Source organism: Macaca thibetana, chromosome 13 (genome assembly GCF_024542745.1).
Source record: "Macaca thibetana thibetana isolate TM-01 chromosome 13, ASM2454274v1, whole genome shotgun sequence".
Taxonomy (NCBI): Eukaryota; Metazoa; Chordata; class Mammalia; order Primates; family Cercopithecidae; genus Macaca; species Macaca thibetana.
This window is the reverse complement of record NC_065590.1, coordinates 43,158,751-43,178,341: the sequence shown is the minus strand read 5'-3', so window position 1 is coordinate 43,178,341 and position 19,591 is coordinate 43,158,751. Positions and strand designations below refer to the sequence as shown.

At 38.3% G+C, this 19,591-nt stretch overlaps 1 protein-coding gene across 4 annotated transcripts in view; it reads left to right on the top strand.

The window, feature by feature from the left end:
- Positions 1 to 19,591, top strand: part of UGP2 (UDP-glucose pyrophosphorylase 2) — a 53,476-nt gene that overhangs the window by 14,883 nt on the left and 19,002 nt on the right. For all 4 annotated transcript variants that reach the window (XM_050753499.1, XM_050753496.1, XM_050753498.1 and 1 more), the window contains exons 2-3: positions 960 to 1,087; positions 2,831 to 2,938. In XM_050753499.1, coding sequence (XP_050609456.1) covers positions 974 to 1,087; positions 2,831 to 2,938 — 222 coding nt within the window. In that variant the 5' untranslated portion in view covers positions 960 to 973. The remainder of the gene's footprint in view (positions 1 to 959; positions 1,088 to 2,830; positions 2,939 to 19,591) is intronic.

The window sequence follows — 19,591 nt, the reverse complement described above, 5'->3', positions numbered from 1 at the left end:
TTGAATCAAGTACTGAGGATAGAAGGGGAGGGGTGGACAATAATCCAGTTGTCCCTATCTTATGAGAAGTAAATAAGATGATTACTTTCTAGATAAAGTGTAAAACAGCCACCTGTGTTGGTATTTTTCTCCCAAAGCGTTTGGGTCTGGGGTGTTTCTTTTTGTGTTTTGTTTTTGTTTTTGTTTTTTGTTTTTTTCCTTTTCTTTTTGAGACAGGATCTAGCTCTGTCACCCAGGCTGGAGTGCCGTGGCGCGATCTTGCCTCACTGCAGCCTCTGCCTGCTCGGCTCAAGGTATCCTCCTGCTTCAGCCTTCCAAGTAGCTGGGAATACAGACAAGTGCCACCACACCTGGCTAATTTTTGTATTTTTTGTAGAGATGAGGTTTTGCCATGTTGCCCAGCCTGGTCTCAAACTCCTGGGCTCCAGGGTCTACCCGCCTCAGCCTCCCGCAGTGTTGGGATTACAGGCCTGAGCCGCCGTTGCCCAGCCTTTTTCTGTAGTTTTCTATTTTTGTTGTTTGTATTTATTTAAGAGGGATTTCTGTCACCTTTAGTGAGATCCATCTGTCACAGAAGTGCCCAGCTGTGCCAAAAGCATTAAAAGTCTAGTCTGACACACGTAAGCAGTGCAAAGTCTTGGCTGAAATTGGGAACCAGAAGATGGCAGGCAGCCCTATGCCCTTTTCCTTTTAAAATGAAAACGTTGATACAGGAAAGTAGAGGCACCTTGGAATTGCCAATACCTTTCAAGGGGTTCTTGTTTAGTGGAGAATATGAAACTGGAGTGAAACAAGTCCTAACTAGTTGACACCACTGAATTACTGCCACAGGATAAGGGGACCATGAGACTGAGCCCTTTTCATTTGCTGAATACCAGAAATAGATCAGTTATAGCTTACCAGCTGTTTGAGTGGCTTCCTGGAGTTTTCAGTTGATGGTTTTATATTTTTGTTTTAAGATCTTAGCAAAGCAATGTCTCAAGATGGCGCTTCTCAGTTCCAAGAAGTCATTCGGCAAGAGCTAGAATTATCTGTGAAGAAGGAACTAGAAAAAATACTCACCACAGCATCGTCACATGAGTTTGAGGTAAGGAGGTCTCCACAGTGGTTTTTTTTTTCCCCCTGCTTCATCTGTCTTCATACTGAGTTACTGCCAGTGATGATCATCATCATCCAACCTCAAATCAGCACAAGATGTATGATAACATCAAAAACAACAACAAAAAAAATAGAATTGCTTGACAATTAAGGGCTTTTAACATTTGCCCTTTGTAAATCCATCATCTTTTTTTCATTTAAGCCTAGGAAGTTTTCAAAGTCATTAAAATAATCAGAACCAAATTATACTTTGTTCTGTGTTTTGATGTCATTGAGTGGAGGAATGCATACCTGTGTTCAGTTGGAATTGAGAGAGGTTAGCTTCATATGTCCTGCATGCCGTTTCCAAAGAGTCAATTCTGATAGAACCATGCTACTTTGACAATTGTAATAGAAGTTTCCCAGAACTGGGAGGCATTCACTTTTTTACTTATAAATCAGTGTGTTAGAATTTTCATTTTTATATTTCAATTCATACTTAATGTTTTGAAGCTAGCTGTGTTTTATTTCTCTTTGTTCTTTTTTTTTTTTTTTTTTTTTTTGTTTTTTTTTTTTTGAGACAGAGTCTTGCTGTGTCGCCCAGGCTGGAATGCAGTGGCCGGATCTCAGCTCACTGCAAGCTCCGCCTCCCGGGTTTACGCCATTCTCCTGTCTCAGCCTCCTGAGTAGCTGGGACTACAGGCGCCCGCCACCTCGCCCGGCTAGTTTTTTGTATTTTTTTAGTAGAGACGGGGTTTCACCGTGTTAGCCAGGATGGTCTCGATCTCCTGACCTCGTGATCCGCCCGTCTCGGCCTCCCAAAGTGCTGGGATTACAGGCTTGAGCCACCGCGCCCGGCCCTATTTCTCTTTGTTCTTTTAGTGAAGATTAATTTTCATTTAGAAGTAGAGAAGATATTGGTAAGTAAGTGTAGTGGCCAGGCGCAGTGGTTCTTACCTGTAATCCCAGCACTTTGGGAGACCAAGGCAGGAGGATTGCTTGAGCTCAGGAGTTTGAGACTGGCCTGGACAACATGGTGAAACCCTGTCTCTACCAAAAAATACAAAAAGTAGCCAGGCATGATGGTGTGCGCCTGTGGTCCCAGCTACTGGGGAGGCTGATGTAGGAGGGTGGTTTAAGCCTGGGAGGCGAAGGTTGCAGTGAGCCAAGATTGCGCCACTACACTCTAGTCTGGACAACAGAGCAAGAATGTGTCTCAAAAAAAAAAAAAAAAAAAAAAAAACAGAGCCAGTTGGAATTCCCATTAAACAAATGGTGTTTGTTTGTTTTTGTTTTTTTTTTGAAACAGGGTCTCACTCTGTCACCCAGGCTGGAGTGCAGTGGTGCAATGTCCGCTCACTGCAGCCTCAACTTCTGGGCTCAAGTGATTCTCCCATCTCAGCCCCCGAGTAGGTGTGACTACAGGCACACACCACCACATCTGGCTGATTTTTGTATTTTTTTTTTTTGTAGACACCAGGTTTTGCAATATTGCCCAGGCTGGTCTCAAACTCCTGAGCTCAAGTGATCAGCCGGTCTGAGCCTCCCAAAGTTCTGGGATTACAGGTGTGCACCAACCATGCCCAGCCTCTATTAGCTTTTAGGATGTGAAAAAATCTCTGCTCCCTCCATGTCCTAATGGTGTAAGAATTTCATTCAAAGATATTTTAAATGTGTAACTTGTATCTGCCTTTATGTTTTTGTTAAATATTTAGCATTCTGCTGGTTGTAACAATGACTTCTATTTTCACAGCACACTAAAAAAGACCTGGATGGATTTCGGAAGCTATTTCATAGATTTTTGCAAGAAAAGGGGCCTTCTGTGGATTGGGGAAAAATCCAGAGACCCCCTGAAGATTCGGTGAGTTTTAGATTAAATGTAGGAAAATCTAGGGTAATTTTGGACATTGGTTTAACTTAGGAGGGTAGGGTAGTGTAGGGGACCTGTAACAATCATCATGTGAGACAAGACAGGACTTTCTTTGAATTCTCTGAGCCCTCATCCTGAAACTATGGAGACAGCCTTCAACTCCTTTCTCTTCTTTTAGACCTCTCAGAGTCTTGCTGAGGTCCTCTAACAGTCTACTCTCCCTGTGGCAGTACCCAGTATCCCTGGATATGAAACGACTGTTTTGCAAAGTACTAAATATACCATAAGAGCTTCATTTACTTTGTTTCTTCCTTCTCTCTTCCAAAACATTTGATTTCTCATTGCCCATAGGGTCATGGATTCTTTGCCAGACCTTAAAGCTCTCTTCTGGCTTTCAACCCATCTTTATAGCCTTATTTCCCATCTGCCTTATGTGAACCAGCCTAGCATTACCTTTACGCACATTGTATTCCCTTGCTTCTGGACTTCTGTATATGCTTTTTCTCGGAATGCCAGGGTCTCTTCTATCAAAATACTGCCCATTCTTGGAAGTTCTATTCAAATGCCTGTACGTCTGTCAGCCTCTAGGAGAAAGCTGCACTGTGGAGGTATGGAGTAGTAGTATTGGAGGTTCAAATCCTAGCTCTTCTGCTTATGAGTTTTGTGTAAAATGAGAATAATACCAAGTACTTTATGTTCTACACAGGGTTATTTTGAAGCTTTTTTAATTTCTGTGGAAATATGTTAAACTTTGAAGCCTTTTGCAAATGTTAGTGGTTATTTCTACCATCATGTGGCACTTAGTCAGCCTAATTAGTCGTGTTTGTAACTGTGTTGTCTTTCATATTAGATCCCGAAGCCAGGGGTTCGTGTGTCTTGAGCAAATACTTGTTGAATGGATGATCTAAATGAAGTGATTGTTTAAGGATTTGGTTAACACATTGGCTTTCTTCCCTGTCCTTTCAGCGCTTTGGAACCCTGCTTCTTTCGGCACATTTCACTGCAGGTAGAAAAGACTTGATACAGTGGAATAATTATATGTAGATAGTTAATTTTTTATATGTGTATAATCTTACATAATCTAATATTGGTTTAAAAATTGGGCTGTTTATACAGCAGGGGTATGGCAAACTATTGCTTGAAAGCCACCTGTGTTTGTAAAGTATTATTGGAATACAGCTCCACTCATTAATTTATATACTATCTATCATAGCTTAAGCTAATGGAATCCCTCTTATTTTTTCCTAATGAGAAAATTAAATATATAGTGCCTAGTTAGAAGTATGTTTATTTGCACATGTGGAAAATGTCTTTCAGTTCTTAAACTTTTAAAAATTATGCATAACATTCTTAGTATAAAAAAAAGAAGCCAAAAAATAAAAATCTCATGTAATGTTCACTCTGAGGAGTCTCTTATTTTTGATGTTAAAACTAAAATTCCTCTTGGCTGTAATGCTTAATAATTACAATATGCATTTTTAGGGTCTGCTGTTTTGGTCTTTGATTTCCTTGGCCCTTGTGAATGGAGTGATTTATTTTTCTACTTTTAAGGAGTAGATTTAATAGTATTTTCTTTCAAGAAAGAGTTAGAAGAGAATTCTTCTGGATAGGTATGTTGTTTAAGAAAATAAGTAGGTATAAATTCAGTCAGATTTTTAAAAATGTTTGGGAACAGCCTAAACTTATAATAAATTTAGGCACTATTTATTTCCCCCCCCCACTTGAAACACTTATGCCTTTTGTTTAGAAATTATCCTAATTTAAGTAACCTCCCTTATATAGTTTATGATGGACCTGGACATGGGTATAGAAGTATAGTTTCTTTTTTTTTAGACAGTCTCACTCTGTCACCCAAGCTGGAGTACAATGGCATGATTAAGGCTCATTGCAGCCTCTGTTTCCCTGGGCTCGTGTTCTTCCACCTCAGCCTCCTGGGTAGCTGGGACCACAGGTGTTTACCAACATGTCTGGCTAATTTTTGTATTTTTTTTTTTGAAGAGATGGGGTTTTGCCATGTTGCCCAGGCTGTTCTCAAACTTCTGGGCTCAAGCAATTTGCCTGCCTTGGCCTCCCAAAATGCTGGGATTACAGACATGAACCACTGTTCCTGACAGTGGTTTTGGTCTTAATTCTTGCTTGCAGACCTGGGAATTTTTTGTTTTCTACTATACAAACTTAACTTTTTGGAGATAGAGCCTACTTGAAGGAAGGTACACAGATTTATTATGTTCAGTATATTTTAAGGTTCAAGAATTACTTTTTTTCAGTGGAGAAATCTATCTTTTGTACTTTGAGAGATCATGATATATAGTAGGGATCCTTGAAGTGGGGTTCAGAGGGTGGAGAAGGAAGGAGAAGAGGAATCAGAATCACCTTGGGATTTTTTTCAATTTAGTACTACCCTACCCCATTCCCAAGAAAGTTCTGGTAAATTCTTTCAGGAGGCTATGCCCATGTAGTGAGCCATAGTTACTGATAGTAATACCGAATTGACATAGGACAAAAGAATAGAAATATAAAACAAATTCTAGATGTAATATGATTTTATGCGGTCTTTTTCTGTTTATAAAAGTATAAGTCTTCATTAAAAGTGTCTTTATTTTGAAGCCTACGTTTTAAGCTTCTTCAAAAAATGTATTTGCAATCCTGTATGCCCTTAATGTTGAAAATTTTGGAATGCAGAGGCAAAAGATAAGTTTGCTCTTCAACTATGTCATGAGTTTCTTGAGGGCACAAATGTGTTTTATATACAGTATGCATGTTACTAGCTTTTGCAGATTGCTCTGAGAATACAAATCATGGGTTAATGTTTGTTCACCTTGGTTCTGTTGGATGCCTCCTTCCAGCCTCCTCTTCCCACTCTTCTCTTTCCCATAGGTTTCCTTTCTCAGGCCTTAGAGATTATATAGAGGTCAATTTTCCTTTCAAAACGTAATTTTAAAAAGTGAACATAGGTCTTTTTTTAAAAAATGCAAATAATATTTTATATTCCTAAGTGAAAAGAAATTACTGTGGAAGAACAGCCATTTAGAGTAACATTTCTCATGTCAGCCTTGTATCAAAGGTGTGACATAAACATTGTCATACCAATGAATCTATGTTTTTGTGTATGGGTTGACAATTAGCAGAGTCAGCCACCTGGTTTGTAAGTAAAGTTTTATTGGAACACACACACACATTCATTTACCTATTGTCTATAACTGCTGTTTTGCAACAATGGCAGAGTTGAATAGTTGGAGTGGAGACAGTGTGACTTGTAAAACCTGAAATACTTATTATCTGGCCCGTTTACTGACCCCATTTTAGCGTATGTATTTTCGGAACATTTTTAGTAGCTTTCTTTATTTCTTTGGCTCTCAGAAAACTGACCTCATATGCCTTTATCATTTCAGATGATCACTTTTAGAATTTTTATCTTTATTTTTTATTTTCTTTTAGAGATGAGGTCTTGTTCTGTCACTCAGGCTGGAGTGCAGTGGCACAACCACAGCTCACTACAGCCTCGAACTCCTGGGCTCAAGGAATCCTCCTGCCTCAGCCTCCTGAGTAGCCAGGACTACAGGCATGTGCCACCAGGCCCGGCCAATTTTTTTTTTTTTTTTTGGAGTGACGGGGTCTCACTATGTTGCCTAGGCTGGTCTTAAACTCCTGGCCTCAAGTGATCCTCCTGCCTTAACCACTTTTTAGATAAAAATAGTTTTTCATAAATACTAGATTGAAGGACATACTTTATAGATAGGCATTGAAATTTGATATTGTGAGGTTTTACTCCTTCTTACCTTTTGTGTTGAATGCTTTGTTTTAGCTCTCGGTGAATACATAGATGTTTAGTGAGAAGTCTTTTGAGTTCATGTTTTATTGAACACGAACCCAGTTTATAGAGTTATGGATAGTGCTCTGCTCCTTCTTTGTAAATGTTAACTAAATATAATAATCAAGATTATACAAATATATATATGTATATATATATTAAGGTTAATGTTTTAAATTAGGGCAAAGAAGGACAAGCCAGCATGTGTAGCTTCATTTGACCATTTCATTGTTTTCCAGAGAGGTTATGAGAGTGTCTTGGTCCTTGCCAAGCTTACATGTTGGGCATGGAGAGGAATGGGAAATAGATCAGAATTATGAGAAAGTATGGGGCCTGTTCAAGAAGGTACTGGAGCTGACAGGTTCTCTTGAACGCTAATTTAAAATCTGTTACACATGGCTGGCACTGACCCCTGGTGATGTATTTTCATTTCTATACAAAATATTCTCTAAACAAGGCTTTTTTGCCAGCACAGGCAACATAGATCTCGCCTCTGCAAATTTTTTTTTTTTTAGTTAGCTGTGCCTGGTGGCATGTGCCTGTAGTCCCAGCTACTTGGAAGGCTGAGGTAGGAAGATCACTTGAGCCCAGGAGTTTGAGGCTACAGTAAGCTATGATCTCGCCATTGCACTCCAGCCTGGGTAACAAAGCGAGATCGTGTGTCAAAACAAAACAAAACAAAACAAAAAAAAAACTCCACAACTTTTCATTTCAATATTAAATAGGATCAAAAGAGTGAAGGTATATTTGCAAATGGTGAGGAGTCACATGGGGTCATAGGGTAAACAATTGGCATGAAGAGAATAGCATGCATCAATGTGTATTTAGCTCCAATGGATTTTTTGTTTTGTTCCATAAAATTGCTTAGAGGTTTTCTTAGTCTATCAATACAAAAACATTAAAAGCTATTGTTTGTTTATAAGGAAGTCTGAGCAACTTACAGTTTATGTGTGTAGATACATAGCATTTTTTTTTTCTGAAGGTGAACCATAGCACACTGTGCATTTAAAGTTTGCACATTAAAAAAAAAAAAAAATCTAGAGGCAATCTGGCCAAGCATCTGACATAGTATGCCATATAGGATGATATGCTTTGAGCATGTGAAGATTTCCCAGCTGCAGCTAGCCAGTAGTAAAGCCATTAGAGACTTGTTTTGTGTATATGTAGAGATACACACACAAATGAGATTCTAAAAAGTATTCCACAGAAAAGAATTAGTGGCATTTAAAGAAATGGCTCTGAGGATATGGCTGAATATCAAAAGAGTCTCATCGTTTCTTTGACATAAAGTTTTAAAACAGTAATATATAGAAATACTGATACTAAGCAAACATACTAATACTAATTTAGCAAATACTGCCAAAGCTTCAGCTTTTGATTTCATGATGAATTAAACAGTTTTTGACTTTCCCTCGAGATTACCTTCCTTCACATTCCTTTGTGTACAGGACTTTCAGAAATGGGGACCTGATAAAGGAACTGACAACAAGCCCATATTTTATTCATTCCATTCTGGTTACATGTCTATAATTTCACTTTAGAAATAGCAATAGTAAATACATGGAACTTTAATGGCAGTTGCATATTTGATTTGATAGACTCAAGGTATTATTGTTGGACCAGGGTCTCTAACTACTGCCTTTGTGTCCAGAGTAGAGGACAGTTCAGTTCCACAGAATTGAATTTATTAGGAAAATCAGAGTGTGACTTTAGGTGGTAATACTATTTGAACATTTTCAGTCCCTCCAATTCCAATTTCCACCCCACAGATAGTCTTCTGAGACCTCAACTCGTGTGTCACAGGGCTAGTGATAACTAATAAAGATAAGTTTGGTATTCTACTCCCTAAGTGTATCATATGTCTTACAATGGAATGAAAACACATATATACATTTTTGGAGACAGTGTCTACCTCTATTGCCCAAGCTGTAGTGCAGCAGTGGCATGATTGTATCACTGTGGTCTCAAACTCCTGGGCTCAAGCAACGCTCCTGCTGCAGCCTCCTGAGTAGCTGGAACCACAGACATGTGTTACTATGGCCAGCTAACTATAAAAATATTTTTTTTTTTGTAGAAAACTGGGTCTTGCTGTGTTATCCAGGCTGGTTTCAAACTCCTGGTCCCCTCAAAGTGCTGAGAGTACAGGCATGAGCCACGATGCCAGGCCCCATTATCTTTATTTAATACAGATACTGGGGGAATCTTTGTATAAAATGGGATGGGTGGCCCATGTCTACTTCTTTTCTTCCCTGACATCTCTTACTTGGGGGATCTCCTACTAATTCATTTTTTTGTTCTAGATCAGACTTAAACAGCTGACACTTCACTTGTTGCATTGTATAGCTAAGATGAGACTAGAATGTTTAACCAGACATCTCAATTTGGGAGGTCTTTGTAGGAATTGCAGTCCCTTCATAGATTTCTTAAAATTATATGTGAAACTATGTGTAAATGTACATTTTTAGAGTAGATTACCTGACTTTGATTAGATTTTCAAAGGGGGGTTCATGACCTGTAAAGATTATAAGAAGTACTGTTCTAGAATCTCATTCAAGACACATTTCTCAGGTACCTTCTCTCTGTAAGGCACTAGTTGGATGCTGGTGCTACAAAAATAATCTCTTTTCAGAATTTTGGCCCCATGTTTATGGAGGAAATGGGTCCAGAGACAGCTAACTACAGAACAAGCAATGAACAGTCCATAGGGTGCCGTGGAAGGATCTTCCTGGCTTGAGGCTCAGCAAAGACTTTCTGGCATTAGGCTAGACTCCTGGGGTAACCTTGAGGCAAGATTTCCCTGAGGATAGAGGGATGATCAAAGAGAAAAAAGCTTTGAGAGTAGTAAGTGTCTAAAAATAATAAACTTAATAGCATGTAGCTGTTCTCTGGTGGTGGAGCATATGGTAGATGGGTCTGCTGCTCCGTGTCTGGAGCCAGAAGAAAGCCCCTGAGAGCCAGATGCTGAGCCTCTTTGCCTGCCACTGCAGCCCCTGTTCCAGACTGAGATCCTCCCTCTTCTCTTGGTGGGTTGCACTGGGGAGATATCAGAAACTTCAATTTCCATTTGAGGGAGAAGATTGGAACAAAATTGTAAAACCATGCTTCATTATAAAACTCAAACAGTTGGTTTCGATTTTTCAGTATTATAAAACATCAACCCAATTAGTTAAAAGATGCTTGTTTTTGTTTTTCATTGTGATAAGCAAACCTCATAAGGTTAATCAGAGTTTTAGCTGTTAATAGCTTTGGGATTCTCCCCCCCCCATCCCCCCCCAGCTTAGTGCACATTTTTATGAGTTTTGGCAGGTGCTCATGGTCATGTAACTGCCACCACAATCAATATACAGAACTTTTCCATCATCTCCAACCTTTTTCTTGTGCCCCTTTGAAATGGGCTTCTTTATAGATTTTCCCTTAAACATGCAAGCTAAGCAGATCTTGCCTTTTTCTTCATTTATACATCCAAAAAAGAGGTCAGCCTTGCCTCCTCTCTGTTTTATGTCATCTTGTCTTTCGTCTAACACACCCGTACCAGCCCTTTAACCTTTTATAGAACTTTGTTTTTATAGCCTCTGGCCTTTTCCCCATTCCCACCTTCATTTCTCTGGAGCTGTTCCAACAATGTGAATTACATAATTAAACTACCAGTGTAGGCCGGGCGCTGTGGCAGATGCCTGTAGTCCTAGCACTTTGGGAGGCCAGGGCAGGTGTATCAGCTGAGGTCAGGAGTTTGAGACCAGCCTAGCCAACATGGAGAAACCCCGTCTCTACTAAAAATACAAAAATTAGCCGGGTGGTGGCAGGTGCCTATAATCCCAGCTACTCAGGAGGCTGAAGCAGGACAATCACTTGAACCTGGGGGGCAAAGGTTGCAGTGAGCCGAGATTGCCTCACTTCACTCCAGCCTGGGTGAAAGAGCGAAACTCTGCCTCAAATAAAAAAACAACTATCATTGTATTTTACACCGCTTTAATCACCGGCTATTCAATACCTCAGAGTTTAAGGCTAGTATACAACATAAGCAGGATGATGTAAGAGGCTGTGGTTTTTTTTTTTTTTTTGGCATTTAGGATTATTAGTTATTCTGAAACTTCTTTTGCCCACAGGTAGGCTAACAAGAAGGGAGATACAAGATGATTTTAGTAAAGAGCTAGTCCTTTACTAAGGACTTTACTGGAACAGATTGTGTCGTAAGCAGGTTGGTGTTTGGAACTCCATTTCTGTTAGCATTCCTTTCCAGCTCCCTGAGTTATCTACCTTTGTCCTTTCTAATCCATACTAAAGTGGAATGTTCTTTTAAAACTATCTTCTTAGCTGATAAGGATATGGGTCAGATGTTCCACAAGGTTGACTAATTTTATGACTTCAGCTGATTTCTACAAAAAGGTGACGAATATACATATCTGTTTGTAGTGTTAGAATTTTTTAAACCATCTGTATATCACTTTTACCTTTTACACTTAGAAAATACTCAGAAGTCTTTGAACTTCTTAAAATGTCTAAATTTCTTTCTTTTTTTTTTTGAGATGGAGTCTCGCTCTGTCTCCCAGGCTGGATTGTGGTGGCGCAATCTCGGCTCACCGCAAGCTCCGCCTCCTGGGTTCACGCCATTCTCCTGAGTCAGCCTCCCGAGTAGCTGGAACTACAGACGCCCGCCACCACGCCTGGCTAAGTTTTTGTTTTTTAGTAGAGACGGGGTTTCCACGTGTTTGCCAGGATGGTCTCGATCTCCTGACCTCGTGATCCGCCCGTCTCGGCCTCCCAAAGTGCTGGGATTACAGGCATGAGTCACCGTGCCCGGCCACTTCTTAAAATTTCTATAAAAATTCTAGATTATAGTAAGGTTTAGGGAGCAATTGGTACCTTCTCTTCATAGGTACTATCTACTTTGTAGGATCGTTTGCCATCTGTAACCACAGTGTTTTACTTACTTCTTTTTTTTTATCTGGGTTTTCTGCCAATTCTTTTATTGTCATCTCTTCTCTAGTTTTCCAGGTTTAAAGTGCACAGTTGGGAGCAATATAATTTTACATCTCTGTAGGATTTTGGAAATTCCTACAGTTTTTATTGAAAGGGCAGTAGTTACAGGAGTTTGAGAGGCAAATACATCAAGAGGAAGAAATAAAATGCTGTAAGTAGGTTAACACATGAGCATTGAATAAGTGAGAAGCAGCTTACAATATGTGTTTTAAAATCAACTTTTAATTTTAGAATAGTTTAATTTACAAAAAGTTGCAAAGATACACTATTTTTAACTAGAAACATTATAAAGCTATCCAAGCTGATTTGTTACCTGTATCTCATTTTTAAAATTCCTGCTGAGTCAAACAAAGCACAAGATAATTACTAAGAGTACTGATGGAATTTTTCTTTCAAGGTCAAAAGTGAAAATATATAAAAGATAGCTGAGAAGAAACATGGATGTACAAGGAAGAGTACCTATGACTGGACTAAATATGGAAAGTAGAAGTGGGCCATTAAATACAGATTTCTATTTATAGACGGGCTTGTTTAAGACAGGTGTCTTCATTGTACATATAGTCCTAATGCCAAAATCAGATTGGAAAATATTCTCTTATTTCAAAAGAACATGAAACACCATTTCAAAGGGTTTTTTGGTTTTTAATGAAGCAAAGCTTTAAGCATTTTTCGTTTTTTAAAACTTTGTAAAAAGTTATGTATGCAAAGCTCTATATCCTGTAGTTAATGATTATTGCCAATGTTTGGGTAGTCATATGTCAGGCATTGTGCTGAATCCTTTATGTTTGTGATTTCATTTAATATTCATAACAGACCTGGAAGATAGGTACTATTATGTCATTTTACAAAAGAGGAAACTGAAGTTCAGAATAAGTTGCCTAAGAGAAGGGTCCCTGATGAACCAGCTACATAGGCCCCAAGACCTGGTTCTTTGGTATCCTGTAGTAACAATAAGGAGTACATCCCTGTCTTTATCTCTAGTGCACAGAATGTGGCATACTTTATGTGCTTATCAACAACAGTGTTAATAGCAACAAACATTTATTCAGCACTAATGTGCTAAGCATTGTTCTCAACTCTTCTACATGTATTTTCTTACATGATACTCAGATAACTCTCGGAGCTCACTATTATTCTTTTTTCATAATGGAAGACACAGTGGAGGCTGAGAGGGATTGAGTTATCCACACAAGTTTTCTTAGCTAATAAGGCAGAATTTAGGCCCAGGTCTACCTCAGCCCGCATTCCTAATCACTGTGATGTATTGTAGAACACTCACCAGTTGCCATCGATGTTCGAAAGAAACTTGAAAGTCTTTAAAGTATGGCCTTTCCATCAGTTCTCTGTCTTTCCTTGAGTAGAGTAGAGCAGGTTCCATCCCTTCCTTTAAAGCCTAAAATACCCTCACTTCTCTTTGAAGTTCTTCCCGTGATACATTTAACAAATATTTATTGAATAGCTACTGTGTTATAGGCATTGGGCACTGAGATACAAGTGAACAAGATAGTCAAGGGCCTAATAGTCATAGAGCTCTATTCTAGTGGGAGAGATAAAACATAAATTCATAAATAAATAAAATAATTTAGAAGACTAATTTCCCATCACTGCTCTTCTGGCCCAGTCTTACCCCTAACAGTCACATCTCCCTGTCTGAAGTCCTTTTTTCTAGTTTATCTGTAGTCACTATGTGAGGCTATCGAAGTTTCCTTTATTCATTATGTTTATTCTAGAAACCTATCAAATACCCACTGTTTTATTTTAATTATTGGAAATGCAGAAATAAAGACAGTCACTCCCCTTAAAGAACTTAAAATTTTGTACAATACAGTGTTTCCCAAATTTTCCTATGTTACTTACGTAGAAAATGAGTAGGGTCAGTATAAGAGACCGTTTAGTTGGGAAGGAGACTGTGGCTGCCTCCAGCCCTGCCCAGCTGCCTAGAGGACTGAAGGAATCATAACACAGGCATGCAATAGCAAGCCAGTTCTGAACTTTTGGTTTAGTGAGATGTTTGCACAAAAATATGTTTCTTGTGCAACTGGGCAATAGCTATGAATGTGGTTCAGGAGATATTTCACTCACTGGCTTCTACCTAGAGAGAATAACTGGTGTTCTCCATTCTCAGAATGCTTGGGTCTACTTTTTTTTTTTTTTTTTTTTTTTTTTAAAGAGGCAGAGTCTCACTGTGTTGCCCAGGCTGAAGTGCAGTGGTGTGACCATAGCTCATTGTTACCTTGAACTTGTAGGCTCAAGGGATCCTCCTGCCTCGGCCTCTTGAGTAGCTGGGGCTACAGGCATGTGCCAGCATGCCCATCTAATTTTCCAATTTTTTGTAAAGACAAGGTCTCACTGTGTTACCCAGGCTGGTAACTCCTGGGCTCAAGCGATTCTCCTGCCTAGGTCTCCCAAAGTGCTGGGATTATAGGTGTGAGTGACCTCACCTGGCCTTGGGTCTACTTTTTATTATGCATATGTTCTCCCACCAAAGTGAGTGGCTTGCTCACCAAAGTTAATTGTGCTTGTTCTCAAATGTGTTCATGCTAGTTATCTTGGTTATAATGACATAATATAATTAAATTTTATATAAACTAGTGAAATGAGTTTTAAAAAACTCTTACTATGAAAACTGAATTGAATGCTTTGGGAAACATGGATAAAGATGAATAGCAAAAAAAAAAAACAAAACAAAAACATGTTGAGTAGGTGTGACAACTATGAAAGACTGGGAAAATTGCATAAATCTAGAATGATTCTTCTGCATGCAAATTGTTTCACAAATGTCTAAGCTCTTGGTCCACTTGGAAGAAACAAAATCGCCGAATGTATATTATTGATGTGGCTTATATAAGAAATATGACACACAGCTCTGGTCAACAGATTCGTACTATAACTAAGCAAAAGACCTTGGTGAATGAGTGTAGGCTTATTTGTAAAGAGTTAAAATAGTTAATGTATCTAAAAGTTTTTCATGATTCTATGCTTGCACTTATTTTTAAAATTAACTGACTACTTGTTCAGATGTTTTAAATAATTAAATGAGTGCGTTTCTGGTATATGTGCTCAGTATAGCAGGAGAAGGAGCAGCTGGTGAGTTGGTGAAGTCCTAATCAAGTTAAGGATAAGAGGTAATGTTAGAGCTGAGACTTGAAGTATGAGTAAGAGTTTGCCCAAAAAATCAGGGGTAGATGACTTCAGGTTTAAGAGAAGGTGGTATGCAAAGGCCCACAGGCATGAGAGAACAGAAGGTGCTCTAAGAACTGTAATTTTTATAGTACTCCTGGAGAGTAAGAATGCAAATAGGTGGGAAATGAAGGTAGGCAAGGTAAGTAGGGGCCATGCCGCAAGCTCATGGTCAATTGGGAGATCATTGTGGCTGAAATAAGAAGATGCTGGAAAACACAGGGGATAGAAGGTTGGTCCTGTACCTTATAGAAGGCTAGGCGGAATGTATTTTTTAGGAAGCCAATAGGGAGTAGCTGTGCTTTAAATTCCTCAATCTGAAACCCCAAATTACATAGGAAATACTGATTTCCCTGGTTTTTTATTTTTTTATTTTTAACACCCTTTCTCAGGGATAACCGACCTTGTAGTTTAATTTGTGTATATTTATGATGTTTATTGTGTGAATTTTTATAGTTTTAAAATCCGTAATTTTATGATAGAGAGCTATAATCTTAACCAAGTGCACAGTGAACAGGTTTCTGAGAAATTACTTCAAGCTCTATGTAAATCACTAAAAAATCCTACTATTACAAAGACCACCTACGTATACATTTTGAATTCATTCTGCCTTCAGTGTATTTAACACTTTTTTTCAATTTGTTAGTAATGGCAGTAAGATTAAAAAACAGGCTTAAGAGATTTGTCCTAGCCTCATTGCTCCTTAGCCATGTAACACTGGGCAAGTTATTTAACTGCTTAAAGTTTGGTTTCCTGACTCATAAAAAGCAGAAATAATAAAAGAACCTACTTCATAGGATTTTAGTGAGGATTATTGACAAAATTCATAAAAGCTTTTGCTGTGTGCCAGGCATTCTGGCAAAGGCTCCACCATAGCAAAGGTTGCTATCATTACACATTCAACAAATATTTATGAAGTGCCTCCTATATGTCAGGTATTATGCTGGGCACAGTAAAAACAATGGAATTAAGAGTCTAGATTGTGCTTCTTCTTAAAATTCTATAACTTTCATATTTATTCTTCGCCTTTGGTTTTAAATATATGTTTATATATTTGTTATCAGTGTACTTAATTTGATGTATATTTCATTTATGATTCATGAATAATTTAATACTTTGTTTTTATTTTTAGCAAAATATCAAGTAGAAGAACCATATTTACATTCTTATAATTTTCTTTATCAAACATGTTGTTAGTCTGCAGGTTTCATTGTATTAAATAAGCTCATCTATCCTAACAAATTTTTGTTATCGCAAAGATACGCTTTAGCTAATTCTTTAACCTTCAGGATTGCAGGAGGCCTCTATTCTGTCAGGTCGATGAGACTAAACAACATTATGAACATGCTTAGGTGACTATTTTGTTTGATGAGTTTTATTGAAGGATATCTAGATTCACATACTGAAAGCGCTAGGTTATATGTAGAATTACCTTTAACCAGCAACTTCAACCATGTTTATAGGTTCTGTGTCTACCAAACTCAAGATAAATGTAAGAAGTAGGGCTTGTCTTAGAGAACTGTTGTAGCTATTAAAATAATTAAGTACCTGTTTTCATATTGTGTGGAGGTGGAGATGTTTAAAGAATTGGTGTGTGTTCATTATGTGGTGTTTAGTGGGCTGAGGAGGCTTTGCACAGTGTCCTTGGCATTAAGTTGTCAAAGTTTAGGTGAAATTTTAGGAAGGATGGTTGACGGCCATCATAGGATCGGTTCTTTGATCATCTATCATTAAGCATGGCAAAACCTTGGAAATGAAATGTCTTTTCTTAATTTCTTGATGGTTGAAAATAAGACAATGGATTCAGTTAATCACTTGAAGGAAATATTGTAGTTGACGGTAGTGTGAGCGTATCAGCGTGTGTTACTTCTGGGGATTCTTTTATAGTTGGGTAGGTTGGTTCCGATTTTTTGCTATTATAAAAACCGTGTAATAAATGTAAAACTTTACATTTCTGAATTTTCTAAGAATAAATATTCAGAAATGGTGTTTTCTTCAGAGGATATGAACTTTTTGAAGGTTTTGTTATGTATTTCGAATTGCTTTCCAAAAAGAGTGTATCAGGCTGGGCGCACTGGCTCACACCTGTAATCCCAGCACTTTGGGAAGCTGAGGTGGGCAGATCACCTGAGGTCAGGAGTTTGAGACTAGCCAGCATGGCGGAACCCCATCTCTACTAAAAATAGAAAAATTAGCCAGGCGTGGTGGCATGTGCCTGTAATCCCAGCTGCTTGGGAGGCTGAGGCAGGAGAATCGCTTGAACCTGAGAGGCAATGAGCTGAGATTGTGCCATTGCACTCTAGCCTGGGCAACAAGAGTGAAACTCCATCTCAAAAAAAAAGAGTATATCAATTTGCACTCCCAGTCATATTAATTTGTTGGTCTAACAGCTATTTTTTGAGCACCAACTGTATGTATATTAGTAGAGAACCATAATGATAAAACCCTCCACTCATCTAGTTTCTAGTTTGCAATCTAGTAAAAAAGTGGACAATGAAAAATATGTAATGTGATTTCAAGTAGTGATAAGTGAAATAAAAAAAAGAAAGATAAAGGAACAGAGAATGAAGGGGTAGAGGTAATATTTTAGATAGGCTGGGTGGAGAAGTTCTCTCTAAGTTGACATTTGAGTAGAGACCTATAGTCTGTTTTATTGCCAATCTCACTGTATTTATTAAAGCATTTAATAATATCACTTTAAAACATATTTGCCAGTTGAAATGAAAAATATTTTTAAATTTCTAAATTTTTCTTTAGATTTTTATTTATTAGCAGGTTGATCATTTTTCCATTGGCTGTTGTGTTAACTGCTGTTTGAAACATTTAATAGAGAACTAATCTTTTATTTGTAGTAATCGGTCATTGGATTTTGAATTGCTATGATGCTTTAATATAACAAAAAGGCACACTATTCAAGTTTGGCTTCCTAGAGAATACAGTGCAAAATTTAGACTGAAAATAAGTGGCTTTTATGATTCTGGCTCCCAAATATATAGTTTTTGCTTAGAATTTTACTAAGGCTGACTTTAGTAACTGCTGAAGTAGCAGATTATATTGAAGGATATTGAGCATGAATGATTGGGTTAGTACTGGTGTATGTAGTTGTTTGGAGGACAGTGTTGGTGCCAAGATTTCTAACTAGCTCTTTGAAAAGACCTGTTTACTTACATGTAAAAATGTTACAAATTTTTGCCTTTGGACTGTGAGGATTATGAATATGTCAACTGATTCAATCCACCACTGGAAAAATTGCCTTCACGTTTTCCTTTCCATAGGTTAGTAACGTTTATTTTAGAATAATTAAAATTACTATTTTTTTTTTGAGACGGAGTCTTGCTCTGTCACCCAGGCTGGAGTGCAATGGCGCGATTTCAGCTCACTGCAAGCTCCGCCTCCCGGGTTCACGCCATTCTCCTGCCTCAGTCTCCCGAGTAGCTGGGAGTACAGGCGCCTGCCACTACACCCAACTAATTTTTTGTATTTTTAGTAGAGACGGGGTTTCACCGTGTTAGCAGGATGGTCTCGATCTCCTGACCTCGTGATCCACCTGCCTCAGCCTCCCAAAGTGCTGGGGTTACAGGTGTGAGCCACCATGCGTGGCCCTAAAATTAATTTTTAAAAACCCCAAAGATATGGGAGTTAATAGCTGGGAAAATAAAAGTATGTACTTGATTTGATAATTTGCTTTGCTTATAAATTATAAGTGGTAGAAGACAAAAAACTTTCTTAGGAAATTTACTTTTCCAGGCTTGTAATATGTGATTGTTCATTCTATTTGTTTATTACAGAGGGATTGCTCTGTAATTTCTGTACTAGTTTTATGACCTATAAAATTTCTTATGCAAAGCAAAATTTTCTATTTAGATTTTCTTTCATCAAACTTGTATATAATGTCTGTTGATCCAGTATTTTATTTTTTGAATTAAAGTAGTAGGTGGTTGTAATCTGGTTTCTAATCAGTGATCAAACCACTTTTGTTTTAAAATAAAGATTTAAAAGTAGGACAAGGAATAATTTTCAGAGAACAGATTTCATTAATTAATAGCTGTTTGTTTCATTCATTTATTCACTTAGTCACAAATGTTTGAGTGCAGCTAACCCGTTAGTTAAAGGTGATGAATATGGTGGGGAGTATCAAGTGGCAGTTACTACCCTTATGGAGTTTAAGGTCGTATAACAGAGTCAGAGAACTTAGCAGGCAGTTTGGAGACTATAAGAATTGCTGTGATAGGAGGCAGTAGCGCCTGAAGCCAGGAGCTGCACCAGATTCACTACTAGGGATGAGGGTCACAAATGGCTTCTAAAGGAAGTGATACTTTTGCCTTTTGGTGCTTGATGGGGCATACATGTGTGACTGCACATACACAAAATATTTTTTAATTAAATTTTAAATTGGCCAATCTTCAGAACTTTTTCATCTTGTAAAACTGCGACTCTGAAGCATTAAAGAACGAACAGTTCCCCATTCCCTTCTACTCCCCCTCCCCTAATCCCCTGGCAAGTGCCATTCTGGTTTCTGTCTCTATGAATTTGATTACTTTAGATGACTCACAAGTGGACAAAAGCCTTTTTTTTTTTTTCCTCCTTGCTTTTATCGCCCAGGCTAGAGTGCAGTGGCGCGATCTTGGCTCACTGTAACCTCCGCCTCCCGGGTTCAAGCAAGTTTCCTGCCT